General features: G+C 55.7%; 8 protein-coding genes across 8 annotated transcripts, besides 7 other annotated features; 4 read left to right on the top strand and 4 right to left on the bottom strand.

Annotated features, from left to right (window-relative positions):
* Positions 1-345: 345 nt before the first annotated feature.
* On the bottom strand, positions 346-2,106 carry EKO05_0000635 (low affinity high capacity ammonium permease; the record flags this gene model as incomplete). The annotated part of the gene is made up of 4 exons (XM_038936381.1): positions 346-932; positions 980-1,571; positions 1,621-1,949; positions 2,037-2,106. 4 exons carry the CDS (start codon positions 2,104-2,106, stop codon positions 346-348), a joined length of 1,578 nt encoding a protein of 525 aa, XP_038803175.1.
* A 2,337-nt stretch (positions 2,107-4,443) lies between these two features.
* Positions 4,444-5,778, bottom strand: EKO05_0000634 (Inositol-phosphate phosphatase; the record flags this gene model as incomplete). The annotated part of the gene is made up of 4 exons (XM_059635469.1): positions 4,444-4,680; positions 4,758-4,892; positions 5,078-5,559; positions 5,652-5,778. The coding sequence occupies 4 exons, from the start codon at positions 5,776-5,778 to the stop codon at positions 4,444-4,446; spliced, it is 981 nt and encodes a 326-aa protein (XP_059491452.1).
* A 1,353-nt stretch (positions 5,779-7,131) lies between these two features.
* EKO05_0000633 (uncharacterized protein) lies at positions 7,132-7,785 on the top strand (the record flags this gene model as incomplete). The annotated part of the gene is made up of 1 exon (XM_038944747.2): positions 7,132-7,785. The coding sequence occupies one exon, from the start codon at positions 7,132-7,134 to the stop codon at positions 7,783-7,785; it is 654 nt and encodes a 217-aa protein (XP_038803173.2).
* A 2,057-nt stretch (positions 7,786-9,842) lies between these two features.
* EKO05_0000632 (uncharacterized protein) lies at positions 9,843-11,884 on the top strand. The gene is made up of 3 exons (XM_038936385.2): positions 9,843-11,100; positions 11,148-11,377; positions 11,424-11,884. Exons 1-3 carry the CDS (start codon positions 9,844-9,846, stop codon positions 11,836-11,838), a joined length of 1,902 nt encoding a protein of 633 aa, XP_038803172.2. The 5' UTR covers position 9,843; the 3' UTR covers positions 11,839-11,884.
* A 362-nt stretch (positions 11,885-12,246) lies between these two features.
* Positions 12,247-12,273: a tandem repeat.
* A 297-nt stretch (positions 12,274-12,570) lies between these two features.
* Positions 12,571-13,125, bottom strand: EKO05_0000631 (RNA helicase; the record flags this gene model as incomplete). The annotated part of the gene is made up of 3 exons (XM_038937035.1): positions 12,571-12,836; positions 12,894-13,063; positions 13,115-13,125. 3 exons carry the CDS (start codon positions 13,123-13,125, stop codon positions 12,571-12,573), a joined length of 447 nt encoding a protein of 148 aa, XP_038803171.1.
* Positions 13,126-13,437: 312 nt separating this feature from the next.
* EKO05_0000630 (uncharacterized protein) lies at positions 13,438-14,362 on the bottom strand (the record flags this gene model as incomplete). Its single annotated transcript, XM_038936834.2, has 2 exons — positions 13,438-13,508; positions 13,561-14,362. 2 exons carry the CDS (start codon positions 14,360-14,362, stop codon positions 13,438-13,440), a joined length of 873 nt encoding a protein of 290 aa, XP_038803170.2.
* A 1,609-nt stretch (positions 14,363-15,971) lies between these two features.
* On the top strand, positions 15,972-19,178 carry EKO05_0000629 (Endo-1,3(4)-beta-glucanase; the record flags this gene model as incomplete). Its single annotated transcript, XM_038936479.1, has 2 exons — positions 15,972-16,175; positions 16,227-19,178. The coding sequence occupies 2 exons, from the start codon at positions 15,972-15,974 to the stop codon at positions 19,176-19,178; spliced, it is 3,156 nt and encodes a 1,051-aa protein (XP_038803169.1).
* Positions 19,179-20,604: 1,426 nt separating this feature from the next.
* Positions 20,605-20,630: a tandem repeat.
* A 350-nt stretch (positions 20,631-20,980) lies between these two features.
* Positions 20,981-21,016: a tandem repeat.
* Positions 21,017-21,243: 227 nt separating this feature from the next.
* EKO05_0000628 (uncharacterized protein) lies at positions 21,244-23,584 on the top strand (the record flags this gene model as incomplete). The annotated part of the gene is made up of 3 exons (XM_038937023.1): positions 21,244-21,565; positions 21,624-23,147; positions 23,199-23,584. 3 exons carry the CDS (start codon positions 21,244-21,246, stop codon positions 23,582-23,584), a joined length of 2,232 nt encoding a protein of 743 aa, XP_038803168.1.
* Positions 23,585-24,272: 688 nt separating this feature from the next.
* Positions 24,273-24,348: a tandem repeat.
* A 251-nt stretch (positions 24,349-24,599) lies between these two features.
* Positions 24,600-24,634: a tandem repeat.
* A 243-nt stretch (positions 24,635-24,877) lies between these two features.
* Positions 24,878-24,912: a tandem repeat.
* Positions 24,913-24,945: a tandem repeat.
* Between the last annotated feature and the right edge of the window lie 536 nt (positions 24,946-25,481).

The following is a 25,481-nucleotide window of genomic DNA, read 5'->3' as shown; positions in this document are numbered from 1 at the left end:
AGAGAAGATAAGGATCATATCGGCAGTAAGGAGTTAGGGGGCTTGTCAGCTAGTGACGAAGACTGAGCATCATTAAGACATGGATCGGGAAGGGTTCCTGAGATGGCGGGTTATGAACTCGATGCCGTCATTCGCGGGTTTTGTAAGTGATCTTCGTGGAAGAGATGGCGAAGATGTGTGTGAAATTTGATGTGGCATTAAAAAAGCGTACATCAAGTACGTATATATCCGAATCTATACAACACTTCCTCCCCAAGGGTAAGGTGATAAAAATGGAAGAACACAGGTGGTATCTCTGAACAGGGCGAAGTATTTCAAAGCAAAACGGCAAACAGCAAAAGGCAGCTAGGCGTAGTCGCGCGACGACGAAGGAGGTGTGGTCTTCTCGTGCTCGGGGCCCATGGCGACGGCGTGGCGGTCGCCGGCGATGCCGGTGTGCTCGTGGCCGCTGTGCTCGCTGGGAGTCTTGCCCTCGAGCATCTCGCTGTGCTGGGGGATGCCGTGGCGCTCGCCCTGGGGGACGCTGTGCTCGCCGTTCAGGGGCTCGCCCTTTGCGGGTGTCCAGGCGAGGTAGTCGCGGCGCACCTCGACGTAGTCGTAGGCGAATTCGCCGAGCTGGTCGTCGTCCATGCCGAGCAGCTCTGCTTCCTCCGAGGCGCGCAGGTGCAGACCGGGGATCTTGTTGATGACAAAGGCAAGGATGGCGCTGACGACGAACGAGTAGGCGGTGCAGGCGGCGATGTAGGCGATTTGCTTGTAGATGGCTTCAGGAGAGCCGGTGATGGCGCCAGCAGTCAGACCGTTGTTGACACCGTCGAGACCGATGATGTAGTCGGCACCGAGAATACCGTTGAGGAAGAGCCCCCACATTCCAGCGACGCCGTGCTCAGCGAAGACATCGAGGGAATCGTCAATGCGGATCCAGAACTTGACTGCGATTTGTTAGCCATAGGTTCGGGAATGGGCACACGAAACGTACTCTTGGTGGCAAAGTTGGCAACAATGCCGGTGGTGATGCCAAGAATGACGCTTCCCCAGGGGGTCAGGTAACCAGATGCGGGGGTGGCAGCAACCAGACCAGAGATGACACCGGAACACCAACCGACCATGGACCACTTGCGGGCAAGGCGCCAATCGAGAATCACCCAAGTCATGGCGGCGAACATGGCGGTCAAGTTCGAGTTCCAGCAAGCCATGACAGCGCGAAGGTTGGCACCGAAAGCCGATCCACCGTTGAAGCCCAGCCATCCAAACCACAGGAACACGGTACCGAGAGTGATTAGCGAGACGTTGTGCGGGCGGAAGTTGAGCATCATCTTCTCCTGGCGACGACCGAGGATCATCGAGTAGGCGAGCGCGCTGCAACCGGAAACGATCTCAACGGGACCGCCGCCAGCGTAGTCGAGTCCACCCCATTTGAAAAACCAGCCGTTCGAGTTCCAGGCCCAGTATGCGACAGGGCAGTATACGATGGTGGCCCAGAGCCAGATAAAGATCATCATCGGGATCAGGCGACCGCGTTCAGCAACACAACCGACGACAATGGCAGCCGTGACGGCGCAGAATTGCATCTACCGAGGTGTTAGCAGGATTTGGGCCAGGCATTGTGATGCGTCGTACCTGGTAGAAAGAGTACAGCAGCTCTGGAATCAGAGGGCTTCCCGGGCTGGGAGCACCAAGCACACCCTTGAGACCGAACTTGTCGAGGTTTCCAATGAAGCCGTTGGTCGAGGGGCCGAAGGCGAGCGAGTATCCCCAGAAGTACCACTGGAAGGTGATGACGGAGGCGGAGAACATGCACGCCCAGATGAGGGAGAGGGCAGACTTCCTGCGCGCAAGACCGGAGTAGAGGAAAGCTAGACCGGGAATCATGACCATGACCATGGCGGAGGCCACGAGGATGTAGGCCTGGTCACCGGCATCGTACCATTGGTTCAAGTTCTCGGTCACTGTAGAGAGATTAGTATGCGGTTGTACGTGTTGGTGCTCAATCCAGTTCCCCAGGATCTGAGATAGCAGTATCTGTGGGTACGTACATGAGTCTCCACCTGTGATTTCGTTCGTTCCATTGAACTCGGCCGGAGGCCCAATCCACGAGTACGACATGTTGACCGTATCCCAGGTGTATGGTCGTGTGGTCAGGAGAGGGTACAAGTGCCTTGGGACGAAAGGGGTCTGATGCCTGATGAGAGATGGGAAGGGATGAGAACTGGAAGGGTGCCAGTAATATACAGGCGTGTGGGAGAAATCGGGGCCCTGTAGCTGATCACGGCAGCTCCGCCGGGTCTTTATGGACCATGGGTAAAGCTACCGTACCTGTACTACTCTTATCTATCCCGGTCCACGGACCAGCGCTTGAGGCAAAGCAAACGAGGCACATCACCCACAGCCGCGAGGGCCGTGGGGTTCGCGTTAGATGGCATCTAGAGCTTTGTTCTTTTTCTGCCGGGTCCATCGCTGGTGCAGCGTCATTGTTTCGCTGTCTTATCTCGCCGTGAGCGGAACCCTCACGATAGGCGCAACACTCAAGAGCAGCGGGTTGCCGGGCTGCCACGTCGAGCGCCCTCGGTAGGGGGAGCCTCGCCGAGTCCACCGTCGCGCTGTCTACTTGTACCTACATTGGCTGCTCAACGACGACCGTCGACGACGAGCGCGGTTTCACCTGGGGCGGAGCGCTTGGCGGGAGTGGGATGGTAGGTAAACCTCTTTTCAATGCGCCGATAAGTTGGCTGTCGGTGATTGGCTGATGGCCGGCTCGATTCGCGAGGGATTAAAGACAGGCGCACTAGTCTGCTTCTGGCCTCAGTCGCGCCTCCTGTCGTGAGCCGGACGTGTCTTGGTTCCCAAATTCAATGCCAACGCCACCCCGGACCTGGTCTACCTATCCTGTGCATGTGCGAATGCTTTACGTTGGCCTGCGATAACGACGGCAGCCCATCTCCGCTGCCATTGGCCGCCAAACTGCAATTTGCCAGAATGAGATGCACGTCACCATCACAGCAGCTGGGCGCTCGCTGGTGCTCACCAAGACGAACAGCGATTGGTAATGGGGCCGCCTCAATCACCGCAAATACCTGCTTACCTCGAGCTTGTTTGGCACCCGTGCCACCGACGTGTTGCTGGTCAGGGCCCTTGGTTGTCGTGGAGAGGCCGTCGCCAGGGTCCACGCGTCGTGTGCAGCGACCCTGAGCGTGTTCCAGAAGCAACATCAATGCCGTGCTCTTGGTCTCAGCATGCCGACGCGCCACATTACCATCCTCCAAGGCGCCCAGTGGGTATCAGTGCTTGACATGTCGTGCACTGTGGCATGCCACTGGGGTGCGCCTATCTGCACGTCGATTGTGCCTCACCCGCGTCCGCCCCGCCTTGCTTGGCGAAATGGCAACGCGAGAGCATGTGAGAGCCCTTCCCCGAGCCAGCGGGGATCCAAAGCCGTCTCCCTCCCAGTGGGCTCGTGGAGGTGTCCAAGCTGGCACAGACACGAGCGGCCGTGGGGATGGACAGGGACCAGGAACCACCACCAATCAGACAACATCCAGCGACAGTGCCTCTTCCAATCTATTCCTCTGCCGGGTGTTTATCTGGGGATACCAATTCTCTTACAACTCCGGCACCTTGCTGCGATATGCACCGATACGAGCACCCACGGGCCTATGACCGTGCCGCCGGAATCGGAGCCGTGACTACGGGTCTGAAGTAAGGATCACTGGCCTATCAATCCTCCCGTCGACTTGAACTCGTGCTGAGCCCTTGGATACACAACGAGTCAGCTTGGCTATGTCATCCATCTCTGCCTGACCTCCTTTACTTGTGCTTTTCGGCGATCAAATGCTTGGGGCCTGAGCGTATTCTGACTTCAATCGCTCATCTACCGCTTGTTCAACGGAGCACGCACAGTACGCCTAATCAACAACCTCGCCAACTAGTTCCCACCTGACCACACCTGCATCACACAAACCCTTCACACCTCCACACTCAGCCTCAATCGTTTCTGCTTAGTCGCTCCCGTCCCACCGTCGTCCACCGTCGAGGCTATTTTCGTTCGCGTTCTTACCACACCATCACACACCGCTCACTTCAGTGCCATTCCTGTACATCTTACTACTGCGAAATGCGAAGCGCCACAGCGTGTGTCGATGGACCAAGTTCGCAACCGCTAGACTCGGCCTGAGTGGTTTCGCAATGGGACAGCATAGCTTCAGGCGTCCGTCATCTGGTGCAAGTGCACATGTTTTTAGTTGGACGCTACGATTTGTGCTATTGTTGTATTCAGACAGATGCTGGTGTTCTGGCTAATCCAGATCACAACCTCTACTTCACAGGGAGGTTTAGAGAAGTGAGATGCATGGTCGCTACGCTAACAAACGCCAGTCGCTATGCAATGAATGCGTATCATCATGAAAAAGAGCACAGAACTCCCAAGACACTAGCCTGCTTCTCATCTCAATCCGTGGCAGCCGCAGAAATACCTCCATCCTTCGGCGCCTTCGTATCCGCGTAGACGAACCTGCGACCGCCCATGACCTCCCACAATTCCTCCACAACCGCCTTCTGCTCCTCGCGCTTCGCACCACGGACAGGGAAGTATGTGCGGCCCTCCATTGTCGGGTGCCAGTCGCCCGGGTTCGCAGAAGCGACGATGCCGCCCGCCTCTTCGACAAGAAGCCAGCCGGCGGCAACCTACTGGCGGCTCGCAACCTCCAGCATCCGGCTCGCAGGTCAGAAGTGCTGCTCTTGGTGCCCGCTTTGGCAAGAACATCATGCTCGGCCTTGACCATGACGACGCCCGCAGCTTCGGCAAGCTCGATGAAGACATCCTGGACCTTGTGCAGAATGTTTGCGAGCCGGATGCTGGAGGTTGCGAGCCGCCAGTAGGTTGTAGAGGTTGCGAGCTGCCAGTAGGTTGCCGCTTTGGTAGTGGAGGTGGCGAGGATGCATGGGGTTGGGAGCCGCCAGTAGGCTGTGGAGGTTGCGAGGATGCATGGAATTGTGGAAGTTGCGAGGATGCATGGGGTTGGGAGCCGGATGCTGTAGGTTGCGAGCCGCCAGTGGTTCGCGGAGGCTCTATGGTTGGAACAGGCTGCTGGTCTTCCTTCTTGATCACCTCCACCGAGCCAACAGGGAGGGTGGTGAAGACCAGGTCGCGGTCCGGCCCCATGTCATCGAGTGCGGTAAGCAAGGAACCTTGCGAGTAGATGGGATTTCCCTGGCGAGGATGGGGAGAGAGGAAGAGAGACCGGGTAAACCCAAGCTCAGGGTTGATATCGTTGAGAAGTGAAGCCTCTCGCTCCACCAATACCCAAGATATGCTGCCGGTACTGTTGGTTAGGTAGGAGCAGTTCACTTCGGCAACCTCACTGCAGGCAAGACTGCCGTCTTCTACACAGTAGAAGTGGGCTATCTGGCTGTCTATGCAAGAGACGGGCAGGTAAACAGAAATCAGGGTAGTGCGGTCCCTGCTTCGTCGCACGTCTCCCAGCGACAGTAGTGCAGCAGAGGCGGCCTTGCTCTTGCCCTTGGTGTCTGACCTACCCTCTACAGCTTTTGGCGGCCTTAAGTCTGTAAGGGCGAGTAGCTGATGATTTTGGTGTACATCAAGTCCAGTGCTTGTTTGAGATTGAGCTCTGGCAGTGCGTGCGCGTCAGGCTCACCCTTAACGAATTCAATCAGGTGCTCGACCATCTTGCTCTGGGTAGCAGAAGCATTGGCTTTGTTCAGTTCAGCTGGGAGTGAACCATTGTTGACCTCGGGGTGATGTTTTTGGACCACGTCCTGCATGCTTTTGTAAAGCTTTTCGGTATCAACGAATGTGAAGATGATTGAGAGCAGCACCGTGCCACTAGTGCTTTTGTCGATTCTATTCTCCTTGTCTCGGGCGCAATTGGGCAGAGGCGACGGAGCCCTCAGGACTGCTACCGGAGTCTACGGTCAGATGCTGGGTAGGGCCGGTGGGCGTAGTGGGATCCATTATTGCGCCGCTGGAATGGTCGAGTGTTTGTGGATGCGCGTGATTGGTGATTGCCTGATATAAGAGTCGAGGGCGAAACTTGCTTGTGCTGTAATGCGACTTGAACCTAGGTGAATGAAAAGAATAGGGTTGCGGCTCTGCGAATGAGTGGTGCAACTGAAAGTGAGTGGAAGAGTGTGTTGTGTTTGATTTTTTCGAGCCAAGCAGTGTGTGGTTTATATATCACTGAGACCCACTTTGAGAATGCAGTGGGTGCACAGTCGGTCTGCGGAGGTGAAGACAAGCTCTAGACGTCAAAGACGATTAAACCTGAAGACGATATGGTAAAGCCACGATGGGGCTCCTTATAAACCCGTGTGTGTTTGCTGCGTAAGCTCAGACCATCGACAATCGGCAAACGAAAGGATCAGATGTGGTTCTTGTCGACGACTGTTTGATGGGTTAGGTGTTTGGTTTGAGCACTTTGGTCTCTGCAGGTCCGATTCTCTCCGATTGTTTGACCGGGCTAATCGAAATCAGGCCTGCGGCATGTATCCATCCAACGTCGCAACTGGGTAGGTATCAAATCGCGGTTGAATGAAGCTTGAGACTTGAATTTGAGAGTAGATGTCAAGTGAAACAAAGGTGAAAGATGGGGAAGGAAGCGTTCATCAGGTCCGTGCGCCGCCGGCTGCCATGGTCTCGCGCGACGTCAGCGTCACCTGAGTGTTGTCTGCACCAAACACCGAGCAAACACTCTCGATGCTTTCCAGATCAAGTCTCGCGAAATGACAGCCTCGAATACCGCTCCAGCGGACCGACGGGAACGTCAACGCAATGCTCGCGCTATCCGGCGCGGGTTAGCAGAGATCACGCCTGGCAATTCCAGCCTCCAGACTCAGTCTCTTCTCTTCTCTAAACTACCGGCGGAGATTCGCTTCCTGATATTTCAGTTTCTCCTAAGTCAGGCTCACGATCACAATCGCCCCATCAGCATTCACTCCATATCGCCACTCTATCGCCCAGGTCATGCATACCGCACCAAGATCGATACAGCAATCCTTCTCACTTGCCGTATCGTTTACTACGAGGCACATGCGATTCCTATACGAAGTGCCACTCACCATTTCCGGCATCTGGGAAGTACGTCATGGCTCTACGAAGGCGATGTCTGGCTTCACCACATGACGAAACAGCGTGGCGCAGATGTGTACCACTTGCATGACAACCTGGTTGCTCTCAATCCTCGAAACTTTACAAAGTTCTTCTTACCGCATTTGAGTTGGAAGAGGGTAACTTGGACTATATGTGCCTACCTTTGGCCGCCGATCCTGGCTGGCTATCGTGAGATCGATCGATTGGCGGAGACACTGGCCTGTGTTGGATTGCCAGTCTCGTGCCAGGAAGTCAATTTGGAACTCGAGATCCGGAAGGACGTACCCGAGTTTCGCGAAAGCCTACAGCAGCAGGCCAACCTTTGTCAAAAGATTGGATTCGTGACTGGCGAGAGCACTCAAGGGCAGGTACACACTGCTCAGCCTGCGGGTCTGAGAAGAAGTGATGGGTCAATCTTGCCATTTGATGCGACAAATTCGAAACAGTACACTTGGGTCGGCAGCGGCCAGGCTCGATGGGGTACGAGTGCCCTCATCATGGAGAAAGAGACCGTCAAGTACCGCACCATCAGGCTATGTTGGCGGGCGAGAGTGCCACGAAGAGAGTATATGAGCTATGACTATATGAACTGTTTGGACCTGAACAATTGTGAGGAGGTCGAAGGCATTAAGCAAGGCGGTCTCGATGATACGTCACTTAGAAGTCCCGCAACACATCACTGAATTGACGAGGGACACGCGTATGACATCCATCCAACACAGTGAGATATTGGAGTACCCTTTGAGTAGAAGCAGATGGTATGAGAACCAAGCGAGTCCGTCGTGGCTGTTGCCTTGGTGTGCTTTGCTCTTACCTCTGAACAGCTACTTTCTCAGCTACTGCTGTTTCTTAGCCACGTCCCACTTGCTGGCTACGAGGACTCGCTGTATGGTCGTGTTTAGAAGACACACAACCCATCTCACTCACGCCATCATCACTGCAATCCACATTCACTAGCACCACCCTAACTTATTGATGAATACACACACCTAGCAACCACAGCACACAGCATCAGTGCATGCCACGCATTGCCACTCTATACCCTACAAATCAGCCTCCACCAGGTCCCGCCAACAATCGCCATCGAAGGATCGACCACAATTCTTACTTACATCCAGCCTCGAAGCCACGGTCCAGACATAGCTTCAGATTTTCCCACAAACCTCGTACACTTGTTCAGAAAAAGCGCCCAGGACCCAAGCTTTCCATCTTCGGTCGTCGCACCCAGACAACAAGCCCACCTCCATCTGCCTCTTGGAGAAGCCGACTTGGTTTGCACTCTCTCTCCCGTTCGAGCCAGCAAACGCCTCGACCATTGACATCTGAAGAGAAGCGCATCATCGCAGCTGACCGCATCAGGCGGTTCGAACGGCAGAGCAAACCGCAGACTAGATCTGCGAAAAGGGCAGAGCCCAGGCACACAAGAATAGAGACGAAAACACCCGTACGCAAAAGGGACAAAGTCCAATCTCGACTGAGAAGCTTTGCTTCTGGAAGTTTTTAGGTTGCTGACAGCGAACGCCGACTGCGACGTCACTCGTTGGATGAGCTTACCTCTTATTGGCATTGCGGCACCTGAGGGTTACTCGGAAACATCGACCTACTCTTACCTTTCCAAGGAGGAACAGGCAATCGCCTCGGCGCGGCAATACGAGAGAGTCTTTGCGAGGATACGCCAGGAAGAGGAAGAAAAGAGACTAGTGAAAGCGGAACGTAAGCGGGTAAAGAAGGCTGAGAGGGCAAGGGCAAAAGCGAGAGCTCAGTCGAAAGGTCGCACGCTCGGACCGAGGAAGAACAAGGCACGAAGACTGTTGACATACGTCAAGGTCAGACTATTTCGCCGCAGGTCTTGACTGCATGTGTGAAGCAACAGGCTCGACAGATTGTTCGGGCGGTACTAGCCACTGCTCGACCGCAGTGGCTTGCCCAACGCCCGTGTACACTGGTGGTGGCTCAAAAAAGCCACTTTCTCCAGAGCAGCAACAGGTGCGCCGGGAGAAGAAAGCGCACCGTGAAGAGAAGCGAGCTGAGTACAGAAAGAAAGCGAAGCATCTGGTCAACAGAGCAAAGTTCCGACTTGCTCGTAGGCTCGCCTGATGGGTTGGTTCCGGTCCGCCAGCAAGGCCTCTGTTCGACAAGACGCTGACGTTCGCGGCTGGCCGGGTGTGTACGTCCACGCAGGAGAGTTCAAGCCTGCCGTGGCCAGGGTGCAAGAGGACCCGGAAGCGTGGATTCGCTACCGGGATCGATACAGGAGGCTCCAAGCACACCGTCACCTGCCAAAAGCTGAGCGCAGAACGCGACAGCGAGAGCTTTTTGTGGTTTCTGATGGCCGCTGCGGGTTTCGCCGCCGCAGGTTCTAACGCTGCTCACACTGCTGAGCAGGATGGAAGCTACACGATTCATCAGACCATCACCTGCCACTATCACGTCTACGCTCCAACTACGGTGCACGCGAGCTCTAACAGGCCGAGGTGTGTTACCGAGAGCTCTTCCGAGGGGCCGCCACAAAGCTCGCCGGCGACATCAACCTCTCACCCTTCACACAAGACTCACGACCTCGAGGTTCAAGTTGGGGGCAAGACCAATGCCCAAGGCAAGAGGCAAGCTGTCCTGGAGTGGCTCATCGCCAAATTGGCAGCATTACTGGAGAGAGTGTCGCATTGACGCCTGCTCGCCGTACTTGCTGATGGGAGAGGGCGGTGGAAGAGATGTGGAGAGTTGTCGTGTTGGGGTTGAGGTTGTATAGTGCGGAGGTGCGCACAGACGCCCGCAGTTGTTCGTTGCAGCGCGACCTGCAGCTCCACAGACGTCACACGATGCTTGCCAACAACACGCGCAACGCCTTTGCCGCTGTTTCGAAGCGGCTGTACATATGTCAGTCATGCCTGCGCCGGTCTAAGCAGTTGTTATTGGCTGCAAGGCACCTCCCTACACGACCTCCGGCACGAAGCTTGCAGACCGCTAGCCAGTCGCCGGCGCAAGACGACACGCCCTTTCGCAAAGCCCTCAAAGATGCCGCCAAGCAACAGAAAAAGGCGTCAAAGGGTGGCAAGAAGCCGCAGAAGGCGACAGATCCTCGACTGGATAAATGGGAACTGACCGTCGGCATCGAGATCCACGCCGAGCTGAACACGGCACGGAAGCTCTTCTCGAGCGCTGCCACATCCATCAGCGAGTCGCCCAACACACACGCCTCCCTCTTTGATACGGCCTTCCCTGGCAGCCAACCCCGCTTCCAGACGGAAACCCTTCTGCCTGCTCTGCGCGCCGCTCTCGCCTTCGACTGCACCATACAACGAAAGAGCAGCTTCGATCGCAAGCACTACTTCTACCAAGACCAGCCGAATGGCTACCAAATCACGCAGTACTACGAGCCTTTTGCTACAGATGGACACATCACGCTGCATGCGCACGACTTCCCCGCTGGCTCTGCGCCACAAGACTGCCCCATAAAGATCGGCATCAAGCAGGTGCAGATGGAACAGGACACAGCCAAGACAGTGCAGCAGCCGCCCTCGACACACCTCCTCGACTTCAACCGTGTCTCGCACCCCTTGATCGAGATCATCACCCTGCCCCACATCCACGATCCCCTCGTCGCCGCTGCGTGCGTTCGCAAGATCCAGACGATACTCAAGACGGTGGATGCATGCACAGCAGGCATGGAAATGGGTGGGTTGCGCGCCGACATCAACGTCTCGATCCGTGAGCGGGGCCAACCATCGAGCGAAGGCGGCCTATCGTATTCTGGCGTGACTGGCCTGGGACAACGGACGGAGATCAAGAACTTGGCTAGCGTGAAAGCTGTAGAGGATGCCATCATCGCAGAGCGCGACCGCCAGATCGAGCTTCTCGAGAACGGCGGGGCTGTTGAGGGTGAGACCCGCGGCTGGACCGTAGGCAGCAAGACCACCAAGCGCCTGCGTGGCAAAGAGGGCGAGATCGACTACCGGTACATGCCTGATCCGGACATCTCGCCCGTCTTCATCGCACAGGTAGGTTTTCCATAGGGTTGGGCTCAACGCCGTGCTAACGCTAGCAGGACCTTGTCGATCATCTTCGAGCGAATCTACCTGTGCTGCCAGACCGCATAGTCAGTGTGCTGGTAGACAAGTACGGCCTATCAACCAAGGATGCCGGTACGCTCTTGTCCTTTGACAATGGCGATCGTTTAGAGTACTTCTTCGAGGTCACAAACCAGCTTGCAAGGGCAAGGAACATCAGGCCTAGCGACGCCGAATTTCTGGTCCTTGGCAAGGCGGCGGGCAATTGGTATGTTGATGTCTGCATATCACTGGCTGATACTGACGATATGTAGGGTTCTGATGGAGCTGGGCAGCCTCTTCAAAGATGAAGACTGGTCAGCAACACGCGTGCCGCCTGAGGTCCTCGTTTGCATTGTCAGCCAGCTACTGCAGAAGCGCATCACATCGCGGTCTGCCAAAAGACTGCTCTCGATGAAATTCGAAGGCGATGAGCGGCACGTTGAGCGACTCATCGAAGACCACAACATGGTCTTGCGTCCCCTTTCGCCCCGAGAGTACAGTGACTTTGCCCAGACGTTACTGGACGAGAAGCCAGACATGGTCCGGGATATAATCGACAAGGGGCACGAGAAGAAGATCAAGTGGTTCGTTGGACAGATGATGGCGAGAAGTCCAGAGGGGACCGTGGAGGCGGACGTTGCTGAGCAGACGATCAAGGAGCTCCTGGCCGTGTCGAAAACCGAGTGACCTAGCCAAAGGCATGCAATGCATTACATCTTCCCTATCACTGTGAAGTCTCGTCTCTGCAGGGTGCATGCAGACCGAGATGCCAGGTATTGTGGACATTGAGTGTGAACAACGTAGTGGGGTGAGTGCGTGAAGGCTGCTGCTAAGTCACACTATACGACATGTTCAAGTACGATCTGTGTTGGATGCAGAGGGTCGGGACGGTCTCCTTCGAGTGTTTGCACAGGGCAGATCGATCGACGGAGAGAGACTCTTGCGTCCCGAGCCATTTGACGGTTGTCTCAACTGGAGGCGTCGACATTCCATGTTGATCAGAGTTTGACTCGGAGTTATTCAGTTGGAGACGAGTCTGACGAAAGAACCTGACGCATGTACGAGGCTTCGAATCACAGGATAGACATCACGGCGTCACATCACATCACATCACATGGCATCGAGATTTCGACATGTCCATCGCAGCGCAATGCTACAACCACTCAGAGAGTGCAGGCCCAGCGGGCCTGGGAGGTTTGTTCAGGTAATGGATGTATTCGCTATGAATCACCATTCCTCAGCCACCACGCTGCAAGAGTCGACGCGGGCCTGTTCGGCGCCACGGACCCTATATTCCTTCCGTCGTGCGTCGTGAAAAGTACTTTCGCTGTATATCCGTATTCATCCAGACGCCGTCAAGTCATGCGCGTGGTCCCAACCAGTTGAGCTGCGATTGTCTTCGTCGTAGGTGTTTGGCGCTTATGCGACGAGCTGGACAACACCGCCGGCCTCCTTGATCTTCTTCTCGGCCTCGGCGGAGAAGTAGCGGGCGCGGACGATGATGGGGACCTCGGGGAGGCGGCCCTTGCCGAGGACCTTGGAGTAGCCGAAGGAGAGGAGGTCGAGGACGGGAGCCTTGTCCGACTTCTTGGCGAGGTACTCCTCACGCTTCTCAGCGGGGACGAGGGACCACAGCTTGTCGAGGTTGATGACGGGCTTCCAGAAGTGGTTCTGCTGCTTGTGGACTGGCGCGCGTGTTAGACAATCGAGTGACGAGGCTGGACCAGCGGCGCGCTACTTACAGTACCTCATACCAACCTTTCCGAAGTAACCAGGATGGTACTTGTCGATGTTGGTCCTGTGGTGGTGCTGACCACCGGCCATACCACGACCACCGGGATGCTTCCTGTGCTTTCCGACACGTCCGTGACCGGCGGAAACGTGACCGCGGTGCTTGCGGGTGTTGCTCAATCTGAAGACATGTTAGAGGGAGTCGTTGGCGGTTGTGCGCGGTTGTGCTGACCTGGTGGGCATGTTGACGGCTGTTGAGTTAGTATCGTGAACAACGGACGCTGCGAATCCGCAAGTTTTACCATGTCGAAGCGAATTTCGAAGTGCGCGCTAGACCCGGCGTTTAGTTGTTCCGATGATTCGTGCGTTGCAGCGATGTGGGTCCAACCTTTGCGTCTTCACATGCAAGTGGAGCTGAACTTCAACACGTAATGGTATCTCATTAATTTGATCATCGTTATGGGCTATTTCGTGTGTCGCGCGCGGACTCACGAATGCAAGCCTTGGGCGCGTATGCCTCTCCAACTCTGCCTCCGCGATACACTACCATGCTGTTTAGAACAGCGCGCCGCCGAGAAGAGCACCTCCAAGGAAGCCCGCAGCAATGGGCAGTCCAGCACCGCCGCCTGGTCGTGTCAGCGTTGTCTCAGCACAGTCAAGCAAGGTGAAGTGACTTACCGTATCCGTAGCCGTAAGGTCTGCCGTACGGCTGCGCTGGTCGCATGTACCGCACGTTGGGGTTGGCGTAGGCTCCTCTAGCATAGGGGTTGCCGTACGGGTTGTAGCCGTATGCTCCCCGCGGCGCATACCCGTTGGGCGGCGTGACGTAGACGTCTTTGCCTTGGTGATCTTTGCACAGGAACTGGGGCTCGCCCGTCTCCATGGCGCGGATGAGGGCTTGCCGTGCACGCAGATGTGCCTGGTAGGCTTGACGCTCCTGCTCTGCGCGGCGGACGCGTTGCTGTTCGCGCTCCGTGTGCGTGGACCCGGTGACCTTGTCCTTGAGCTTGCGGGAGAACTTGTGGAAGCCCTTGAGTTCTGGCTCGGCGCTCTTGCCACGCGCGGCGCGTGGTGCATGGGCGTCGTCGTCGTCCGAGTCCTCGGCAGCCAGGTCCTGCAAGGTGACGGTTCTCTTCATGCGGCTGTGCTTCTTGCGCTCCTCGGGGCTCAGCGTGCTGAGGAACTGCTCGTCGTCGTACGGATGCGTCCATATCGATCTTGGCGGGTCTGCCGTGGTGTCGACGAAGAACTGGTGGTGCGACTCGGGGTCGAAGGTGCGCACCCAGCCGGGAGGGAGCTCGCGCAGCTCGTCCTCCATGGAACGCCGTCGCTCCATGGGAATGCCATTGCGCTCTGTGCGCGCGCCCGGTCCGTCCGTGGAGACACGAGATAGGCCTGGCGTGGGCTCTGAAGACGATGACGGGCCCGTGGCTGCTTCGTAGGACGGCGGAGGCTCGTGTGGATGCTGTGTGCCCGACATGACGGAGTCGAAGCGGATGTGCGAGGACACTGGAATAGGGCGAGGGGGCAGCTGTCTGGCAGTGCTGCATGCAATCGCTCGGAGCGAGGCTGCACGCCAGCAGAGGGTCGCTGTTGCGTGTCCGGACATGTGCGTGGTGACGTCACCGCCACAGTCGCACTGGCTGTGCTCCTCTGATCACATGGACAAGATGGATGGATGCCCCCTCGCTCCAGCTACTCGACATCTCTGCTGTTCGTCGCTGTGCGCGCAAGAAGCATCTGGAGGAACGCATGCGCTGACCCCTCCCTCCAGCATCGACCTCTATCCTGCAACGGCGCGCCCAGGTCTCTGACGTGTACCTCATCGTCACGCGCGCTTGTTGTACGGCAGTGCCCGTCAGACCCAGAACGGCATGTCTCAGTGGTCTCCAGATCTGGTTATGGGAACCAGCGACACTGCCGGCAGCCGAAGGTCTCGCGCACAAGCTATGCGTTCCCTAGCACCGCTTGAACACAGCCTCAGACACACCAGCGGCTCCAAAGCCATCGTCTGCACAGCGCAGATCGGAGCAAGGCAGACACTCAACAGCCCTTCTCGTTGCTCTCTCACCTGGCTGTACGGCTCTGAGCCCTGCCGTTCGTGCTGCTCGTGAAACCACCGGTCGCACTGCTCGACTTACCCCGCTACAATGGTAGCTGCACACACACGATGCTCTGCATCATTCGAAGGGCCCACCCAACATCTTTAAACCCGCGACTAGGGGACACTAGGCTTGCTACTGCAAGAGCCAAAGAGCTTACGTCAACAGCGCGCACCTGAGCCGGCTAACATGACTATAAAGCAGAACGCGCAAGACCGACTATGAAGACGTGACCGCCGGGAACACCTGGACCCTAGGCCACTGCAGAATCCTCACAGACTGATTCGGTTGTCACAGCATCTTTGCTGTTACTATGTGCGAACAAGCCAGACCACATGAGTCGCAGCGACACCTACCAAAGTCAGGTGAACTTGAAGCCACAGGTTCTGCAGACGAGCGCCCGCGGAGGCTACAAGACGCCCTCCAACGCGACTTTGAATGCGCCTACTCAAGTCGACTTCTTCAACCTCCTTTGAGGGTTTGCGTGTTCGTGCCAACGTCTTCTTGTGGTGCGGTTGAGCAGCCAATTTCAGACGGCCCGTACCGCCCACGACGCACCGTGGCACCTCTTTAGCTGCTCCCAAAAAGCGGATTCTGGGACCAGGGTAATACGTACCTAGATACTGGAAGCGACTTGTGCGACCTGTCGCAAATGTACCTGCATCTCATCCATCATTTCAGGTGACGTGGGCGTTGTCGACGACCCTCCAGCCATCACGCATGAACTCGATGTCTCACCTCTCGGGCGGACCTGCCAGATGAGAGAGTCAACGGTGCTTTTCACAGGAACCTCTCGCGCGTTGTTTGAGAAACCAACTCCTTGGGTAGGTATATAGGTCGAGTGTTCGCGGCATTGCGTTTTCCCCACAGCAACTCCATTCCTCGGTTCATTCCGCCATCAACACCATAACAGACTCATTTCCGCCTTCAATCTCTCTCGAACATTTGAGACCTTGTCTCTCGACAGTCACACATTCATCCTAGAAGATGGCAAAGCTGTCTTTGCTACTGGCGGTTAGCCAGTTTTCACTCGTTTACAGCCTTCCCGCAAACGACATTAATAGACAGCCCGAGATACCTGACGAACGTGCTATCACAATCTCTACAAATCTCGATGCTACCACCAGCTACAGTACAGCTATTGAGTCGCTGCAGACCGCTACTTTGACGACACGTCCATCTCTCACAGGAGTACCTATGCCATCCTCCTCCTTGTAAATGCCAATGCTAACTACTGTGCAGAGTATCCTCACAGCTCTTCCTACAGGAGGAGGGATTACAAAAGACCCCGCAAACCTACCCGGGATCACTGCGACGTTTGAACCTCTGTGTCCTGAGGAGACGCCGCTTGTGCCGGGTCCTACCTCCCCAGCTGGCCTGCCCTCTGCAGACATCTTCGTGCCTCTGGCAACAGGAGTGCCTGCACCATCGATACCATTTCGGAACGACCATGTTGTCCAAAAGCAAAATATTGTCGATGGCAATGTACCCATCCAGACAAACAAGTTCTATGCCAACTTCTTCCTGGGCAGTCAGCAGTCGCCTGTATGGACACATCCCTACTCTTTGTCGTGGGCAAAGGGTCGAGGAGGGTCATATGGCATGGCCATCAGTCACACAGAGCGCAGTCAGTTCGCTTTTGGACCTGATACGAACAATCCACAGTACTTCATCTCGCCGATCGGCATACAACAAATGGCGTTGTCAGCAGCTGAACTCCAAGCGGGAACCGCTATGACGATCGAAAACCTAAAGGCATTCTCAGTCTACGCTAACTTCGCCCCGTCTGCCGGATCTCGGGTCGTCATGTCTGTGCCTGTTGTTCAAGGAATGGGTTTTATCACATCCGTCTACGATAACTGTCAGCCTATGATCAGCAGTGGTGTCTTCTTCCGCAGCCTCAAGTATGCTGGCCAGGTGAACAGTGTCACCTTTAAGTATAACACCCAGCTGGAGGATGGCTCACAGTGGCTCATCTATGTCACGCCGCTTGCTGCTGATGGAGTTCCACCTTTGACTTTGGTAGGAGGCGGCTCCATTCGTGGTCCAGATTCTTTTACTGGCTTGATACAAGTCACCAAAAACCCCAGCGGTCAAGATGGCGAGCGTACGTTTGATGGCAGTGCAGGCTCATACGCGATCAACGCGACTATCTCGGGCGCTGTCAACGGTCCCTCAGGCAGCTACACGCTGTCCTGGACCAAGGGGGGTGTGCTGAGTCAACCATTGGTCATGTATGCTTTACCGCATCACGTCGAGTCGTTTGACCAAGAGACGCGCGGTGCGATGACCGGTATCCAGCTCATCACTACAACAAAAGGCGCAGCTACCGCAGTCCAGGCCGATAGATTTACCATGATCGAGCCGGACCTACCTACCACTATTGGATTCGCACCCTGGGCTAAGGCTGCGAATGGTGCTCAGGGCGGTACGGGCAACATCAACGTGGGTGCATCGGCACTCCAGCTCCTCAACACTGCAGGCACCACTGAGCTGAGGCAGGACTTCATCGCACAGACCAGCTTGAACAGCATGTACTACTCTGGTAAGGGCCTTGCAAAGTTTGCTGGTATCGTCTATACAATGCAGACCATGGCTGGAAACAGTAATCTTGCTGCAGCCGGTCTTGAAAAGCTCAAAGACGCGTTTAACGTCTTTGCCAACAATACTCAGCCTGAACCGCTAGTATACGACACTGTCTGGAAGGGCGTAGTCTCTGGTGCGACGTACAGATCACCTACGAAGGACCCCGGTCTTGACTTTGGAAACACGCTTTACAACGACCATCATTTTCACTATGGATACTTCGTCTACACAGCAGCAGTCATTGGCCACCTAGAGCCCGCGTGGCTTGATCAAGGCATCAACAGGCAGTGGGTGAATACGCTTGTTCGCGATTACGCCAACCCAGTAACCGACGGGTACTTCCCCTTCTCACGCTCCTTCGACTGGTTCCATGGGCACTCTTGGGCCAAGGGTCTCTTCGAGTCTGGTGATGGTAAAGATCAAGAGTCCACATCCGAAGACACTTTCGCAACCTTCGCCCTGAAGATGTGGGGGAAGATCTCTGGAGATGCCAACATGGAGGCTCGTGGCAACTTGCAACTTGCAGTGCAAGCCCGCAGTGTTCGCAACTACTTTTTGCTGAAATCCGACAACAAGAACCAACCTCCGTCGTTCCTGCACAACAAAGTCACTGGCATCCTCTTCGAGAATAAAGTCGACCACACAACATACTTTGGTAGTAACATCGAATACATTCAAGGCATTCACATGATCCCACTGAACCCCAGCTCCGCATACACACGGCCCAAGGACTTTGTCACCGAAGAGTGGAATACTTTCTTTAGCAACGGCCGCGTTGACCAAATCCCTGGCGGCTGGCGAGGCATACTCTACGCCAACCTTGCACTCATCGACCCACAAACAAGTTATAACTACTTTGCTAGTCCAAATTTTGACTACGGCTCACTCGATGGCGGTGCAAGCCGTACTTGGTACCTTGCATACTCGGCAGCGATGTTGAATGTCGGCTCTGCGGTCGCAGAACCGGGCCTAACACTGCAGTACCCTCCGCAACAGCAGGAGCCTCCACAGCAGCCCTATCAACCGGAAGAACCTGTTGATGGCGAACCTCAGCCACAGGATGCTCCACAGGAAGAGCCTATCCCACCACAGCCCACTCAGGAAGAACCACAGCAAGAAGAGCCCCAGCAGGTCCCTGGGCAACAACCTCAAGCGCCACCCCAGCAGCAGCAGCCTCAACAAGGAGTAGCACACGCTGTAGATCTCACTGCACCAGCACCGGCACGCGTGCCCGCACCTGCCGAGGTGGCTAGTCAAGACCAATCCGCCGACTCTCCTTACTCGAACGATCCCTCATTCGAATGGGCTGATTACGCGCCCACCGACGGCGATTTTACTGCCCCTCAACAAGCAGACCAGGATCAGTACCGGAACCCTTACGCCGACGATCCTAGCTCTGGTTGGCGCAACTACTTCAACGATTACCGCAACAATGCCCTGCACGGGGCTGATGCCCCTGCGCGGTATCCGTGGGATATGAAGTCACGTGACTATCACAATCGCGTAGCGACAAACGGCGCCGACGAAGATGAGTGGGAAGACGTCCTCGACTGTGGGGACGAGGGAGATGCTAGCCAAAACGAGGAGCAGGGAAGAGAGTACATGTGAAAGGACACATGATGCATGTGTAATGACGACGGTGGGGTGTGTTCTTGTATATCGTTAGATGAATGACGACTGTTTATGAGGTGTTGGGTAATCGGTAGGCACATATCTTATTAGTGTATAGAGGTACTTGAATAGAAATCAAAACTACATGCTAGAGCACAAACTGCTTTCTATCTTATAGTGAGTGGTCTTCTTGGTAGTGTGAATGGTAATGAAGCTGGGGCGGAGCGGTATCCACACGACCCACTACGAAGCCGTTGTTGGCTCGGTAACGCATCCTGGACTGCATGGGCCGTGGAGAGATGAAGGTCATCAAACGAACTCCAGGGGTAGCTTGAAGGAGGGATGTGGGGATTGTACGAGATTGAGGGGAGTTTTTTCTTTTTTTTGGTTGGTTGTATCGGTATACCGAAGGGCGGCGATGTGTCATGTCGAGGAAGGCTGGGTGGATGTAGACGTTCGGATTTCTGCGAGTGGATGGATGGGGGAGAGCCTCGTGAGGATTCAGAAAAAGTCGTGAGACGTCCAGAACAGCACCAGCGCCCGTGGAAAGATTAGATCCGCGGTTCGCAGCGTCCTTTGTATATGTTGGGGGAAGGGTTTGTGGGTGCGACAAGTGCATACGCGCAGTGTCGCAGAGTACCGTCGCTGCCGGCTGAGGCAAGAGTACGGCAGAGAAGATAGTCGCTGGACGAGTGAAGATGCACCCCTCTCTACCTCTAGCATCGGCCGTCATGTGTGCGATGCTGGCTGACTAGCAACGGGTACAGGAGAGAGTAGGAGTCTGGTTGGAAGGACAAAGCGCCTGTCAGACCTGCCCACAGCTCGTATTGCAAACAAACATGCGCCATCACGACGTCGTCTAAGGATCTTCGCCCCCCATGACATATTCCCAGAACTAATTCAGGCCTTGCATGCCATCACGCGTCACGGCCGACAAAGCATTGCGGAGTGTGCAGTCGAAAAAGTCTTGTTGACAGCCAAGATCTATTTTAGTTCCGCACAGCCACAAGATGCGACCGAAGAAGCGTCGATAAGCGGGCTTTTGCCTTAGCGAGTGCACAGTGAGCCAGGGGCGGTATTGCTTCTCCTTTCACAAAGCTCGAGGGGCCTGACGAAGGGTGGACAAGCGACGGGTGAAGGGTTCCTGTTGGTGTGGAAGGAGATGGCAATGTGGGAGCTGGAGCTGGAGCTGAAGCTGAACAAGTCCTTTGTGTCAAGACTCAAAGAGCAGCTCTTTGTGGGACACGGGACTGGCGACTTGGCGCATGTGTCTCGCGCCATTGCTCAACTGAGCCACGACGGTCTCGAGCGGACGAGGCGTCGCTGATAGGCTGGTCTGCAGTGTCGCATTCTTCAGCTCGAGGGCATGCCGTGGGTCAGCGTGGGCTAGCACGCGAGCGCAGCGCGTGTCTGGTAGCGGTGTTGCAGTGCTGTGCAGTGCAGCGCAGTCAAAACACATCAACTTGCTCAGCCCACGCTCTCGTGCAATATTCACACGCTCGCAATCACAAAGTCCATCCGCCTTCTCCAACTTTGCCGCTCTTCTATCATCCTTCGATAAAGGTCAAAGGCCCGCCGCGACCTGCCGCGCGTCCCGCTTATTCAGGACGCCCGTCCAATTGCCCCTGCCCAACTGCACGGCCAAGGTTTCAGCGGTCGCCCTAAACCTGCCATTTCTCCCCAACCCGTGTCCAGCGGTCTCCAGTTTCTCACACACACTTGCTCGGCGCTTTCCTACGTCGTTGGTCCCTCGTTTCACTTTGTCCTCTCCGCATCGTCCAGCATCTTTCTAGGTTTTTCTGATTCCTGATTCCTGATTCTTGATTCCTGTTTCCGGTTTCCATCATCGCTGTCAGCGTCTTTGTATCAGCTTCTTCAGGCACGACAAAGGTTGATCCTGCGGCCGAACCCTGTTTAATCACCTCGTACTTCTTTGTAGCGCGCTTTGCATACAACCATCGACCGTCACGCACCGCATACGTACCTATCCACCGCCATTCGCCATTCGCCAACCGGGACCTTTCCCGCGACGACAACCGCCTGCGGGCGTCAGCAGGCTACCATGAAGTTCCACGGCTCGTACTCGAGCATGCTCGCGCCGTTCTTACTGCTGGCCTCTGCGCCACTGGGCGTCCTTGCCGGCGATGTCCTCAAGACCAACGGCTACAGCTCCTGCTTGACCGGCAACTCGGACATCAAAGTGAACAAGCTCGACATTGAATTTGATCGATCAACGAAGAAGGTCAAGTTCGATGTGTCGGGTACCAACGCGAAGGAGCAGAAGGTTATGGCGACGCTCCAGGTGAACGCCTACGGGAGGTCAGTGTACAGTAAAACATTCAACCCTTGCGACACAGATACAAAGGTGGACCAGCTATGTCCAGGTAGGTTCCCAGGTCCAGGTCGCCGTGATTCGCGCAAGCAAGCGCTAACATCAGGCAGTGCCCGCTGGTACTTTTGGCGCAACAGGAGAACAAAGCATACCGGAGAGCTACATCTCCCAGATCCCAACCATCGCATTCAACATCCCTGATATCGACAGCCAGGCAAAGCTGGAACTCAAGTCCATAGACTCCAACGAGGAACTCGCATGTATCACGTCGCAAGTCAGCAACGGCAAGTCGCTCTCCACGACAGGAGTGCAGTACGTTGCAGCTGGTATCGCTGGTGCTGCTTTGGCTGTCGGTGGTCTGTCCGCACTGGCTAGCGCTGGCCAAGCTGGTGTTGCTCATTCTAGCCCAACATTTGGCGACGTCGTATTCTGGTTCCAGGGCATGGCCATGAACGGTATGATGAGCGCTGACATCCCCGGTGTCTACCGCAGCTGGTCCAAGAACTTCGCATTCAGCACAGGCCTGATCTACTGGGAGGGCATGCAGTCGTCCATCGATGGTTTCCGCGAGAAGACCGGAGGCAACCTCACCACCGACAGCGTCAAGTTCTTGTCCAACGCCACACTTGTGCACGTGGACCAGAACATGACCGTCAGCAAGCGCAGCTTTGACGGTATCAGCGACGTTCTCCTGTGGGCTCGTGACGATCTGTCGACCAACATCAACGGTACTGAAGAGGCCACCGGTGACAGCAAGGTCGTCCATGCGGTCAAGGGCATCCAAGGCTACGTCGAGGAGTATAAGATCCCCAACGGCAACACCTTCATGACCGTTCTGCTCTGGTTTGCGATTGTCGTCGCCGCCATCACTGTCGGTATCCTCCTCCTGAAGGTCATCCTCGAGACATGGGCTTTGTTTGGCACCTTCCCCAAGCGTCTGACCAGCTTCCGCAAGCGTTACTGGTGGATCCTGGCCAAGACCATCACCAACTTGATCCTGCTTCTTTACGGCATCTGGACCTTGTATTGTGTTTACCAGTTCAAGAACGGAGACTCGTGGGCTGCGAAGACGCTTGCTGGTGTCACCCTAGCCGCTTTCACGGCTGTCTTGGCTTTTTTTACCTGGAAGATTTGGAGCATTGCACACGAGTTCAAGAAGATGGAGGGCGACAACTCCCGCCTGTACGACGACAAGGAAGTATGGCGCAAGTACTCCATCTTCTACGAAAACTACAAGAGGAGCTACTGGTGGATCTTTGTACCAGCCATCGTCTACGCTTTCGCTCGTGGTTGCGTCATTGCGGGTGCAGATGGTCACGGCCTCGCCCAGGCTGCCGGTCAGCTCATTGTGGAAGCCCTTCTCCTTTGCGTCCTCCTGTGGGCGCGCCCCTACTCGCTGAAGTCTGGCAACTGGATCAACTGCACCATTCACGTTGTCCGCGTGCTGTCTGTCGTTTGCATTCTGGTCTTTGTAGAGGAGCTCGGCATGACGCAGACAACAAAGACTGTCACTGGTATGGTGCTTGTCGTTGTGCAGGCTCTCCTGACTGGTGTTCTGGCCATTTTGATCGCCGTCAACGCCATCATCGTCTGCTGCAAAGAGAACCCGCACCGTAGGAAGAGAAAGGAGGCCGGTAAGTTACACATATTACATCCTGTACGCGCACTTTCTAACACCCACAAAGAGAAGGCTCGCGATCTCGACAACCTCACTCCTCTCGATGCTCGCAACTCGCTGCTCATGGATCCCCAAGAGTACAAGCGCAGCTCACTTCCGTCGCCATTTGGACCTCGCGCCGCTGGGTACGACGTGGTACCGCTCGCAGAACAGAACACGGCCTACAACAACGGCCGACGATTCGAAGAAGACCGCGGTCATCTCCTTGCCGATGCTTCGACATTCGGCAGGACACCGAGCCATAACACAAGCCTCAGTGACGACCGCGACCGCTCCAACAGCCCGCAGCCCCGACTGCCGGACCTGGAGTTCGGTCAGCAGACTGGCTACACACAGCCAAACAACGCGCCGTGGCAACCGCAACGGGGGAACCAGGGCGGCTACGCATACTAGAGGAGGATTGATACCCAACATGTTGTAAATCGGGGGGTTGTATATGTTTCCTTTGTTTGCACGGTGGAGCGAAATGGAGAGAGATTGATATTTTGACATCTAGAGCGGCGAAATACCAAGACACACGGTGTTCTGTCGGCAGGCCCTGGACATGGAGCGAAATTGCCAGGTGACTTGAGCCCATGACATGAACATTCTGATACAGCATATTTGTAATCCATGATGCGGCCTGGGGCGCGCAGTGCAATTGAGCGTATTTTCTGTAGGTAGGACGAGTAGAGGTAGCAACACCATCACCATAAACGCCGCTGGCCATGCATAGCAAACAGTGAACTAGATGTTTAGATCTCTCTAATCCTGCGTCCATCTACATGGAGCGCGTTGTAGATTCATGAGACGGCACATGCTTCCCTCTTTTGATTGAGAGTTTGCTTAGTCAGTAGACACTCTACACTCGAAACCCCACACCCTGTATTTACAGGTCTGGTTACCAATCCATCACAGCGTAACTTGATCAGGTTGAATGTACCGTCCCTAACAGTGCGCTACCGCAACCCGGGGTTCATCTCGAGGCGTCTGTCAGACAAAGTGCAGAGGCGTGCTGGTTTTAGTCTGCCCCCGGTCCAGCACAGCATTCCAGCACAGCATGCCAGCCCAGCGTACCAGCCGAGCCCAGCCGAGCCCAGTCCAGCTCAGTCCAGCTCAGCTCAGCTCAGCTCAGTTCAGTTCAGTTCAGCTCAGCTCGGCCCGGCTCAACTCAGCTCGGCCCGGCTCAACTCGGCCCACAGTAACTGAGAAACCAAGGTCTGGTTCAACGACGGAACGGAGGGTGGAACCAAGTGTTGGGACTAGTGATTAGGGCTAGCTGAACACCGGTAGGTACAAACGCAAACGCAAATGTACCCCTTTTTCACTAGTCGCGAAGTACAGACGCGGACGCACGCTCGAGCGTTGCGCGGTTTGGGACTGGAGTCTGCGTGGTGGATCTAGAGCAAGATGCTTCGTCCATGGCTGCTGGCGTTGGCGTTGGCGTTGGCGTTGGCGTTGGCGGGTCTTGGGCAGGAGGAGTGCGCTGTCGATGATGTGCTGTATTTGTACGGTGTATGCGGGTATCTGTGCATGGTGCTAGGCGATATCTGCTTATCTGTAGGCTGACTGCACGAAGTATCGATGGCCTGCAGTAGGTAGGTGCTGATAAACGTGCATGCCGCGAGTGCTGCAGTGAGATGCAGGGTAGTGAGGGTACCGCGATGCTCAGAGTGGGACGAGTTTCCATTTATTATTGTGTTGCTCCACGCACACGCACACGCACACGCACACGCACACGCGCTGAAGCTGAAGCTGACGCCGGAGCCGAAGCCCTCCTTTTCAAAAATCGTCCAGGACAAGACTGCCGACCAGCTCCGTATGGTTTGGTGGAGCGCCGCGGGGAGATCGCTAGATCAACATGGTTTGGCGGGTTGGCGGCGCCGCTGGTGCGCTGGTTCCTGCAGAACGTGCCTATTCTGGGCGGCCGCCACCAGCTTGCCGAGACTCGAGACAGGCCCAAGGGGACTGGTCTGGTTAAACAACTTCGCTATCCATGCCGACTGATATCGATTTAGGTACTCTAATCGACTCGCTACCCGTTCGTTACGCGCTTGGTCTGTCGAGTAGCGCGCCATGGCGCACCTGAGAACTGGCTTTGGGTTGGTTTCGCCTTGCCTTCGGCTTGATAAGGGTCTGGGTTCTTTCTTTCCCTTTTTTTTTCCTTGATCTCGCTTTCGCTTGTTCGTTTTTGCTCAAGGACTCTCCTCGCGTGCCACTGAGGTGGGAAGTTCCGCGAAGCGTGCTGTTGCTCTTGCTCTTGCTCTTGCTGCGTCCCACTGACGAGCGTCCTTTCGTTTCCTGGAACTCT

This window comes from Ascochyta rabiei, chromosome 1, assembly GCF_004011695.2.
Source record: "Ascochyta rabiei chromosome 1, complete sequence".
Classification (NCBI taxonomy): domain Eukaryota; kingdom Fungi; phylum Ascomycota; class Dothideomycetes; order Pleosporales; family Didymellaceae; genus Ascochyta; species Ascochyta rabiei.
Note: the sequence above shows the minus strand (reverse complement) of the source record. Positions and strands in the feature narration are given on the sequence as shown.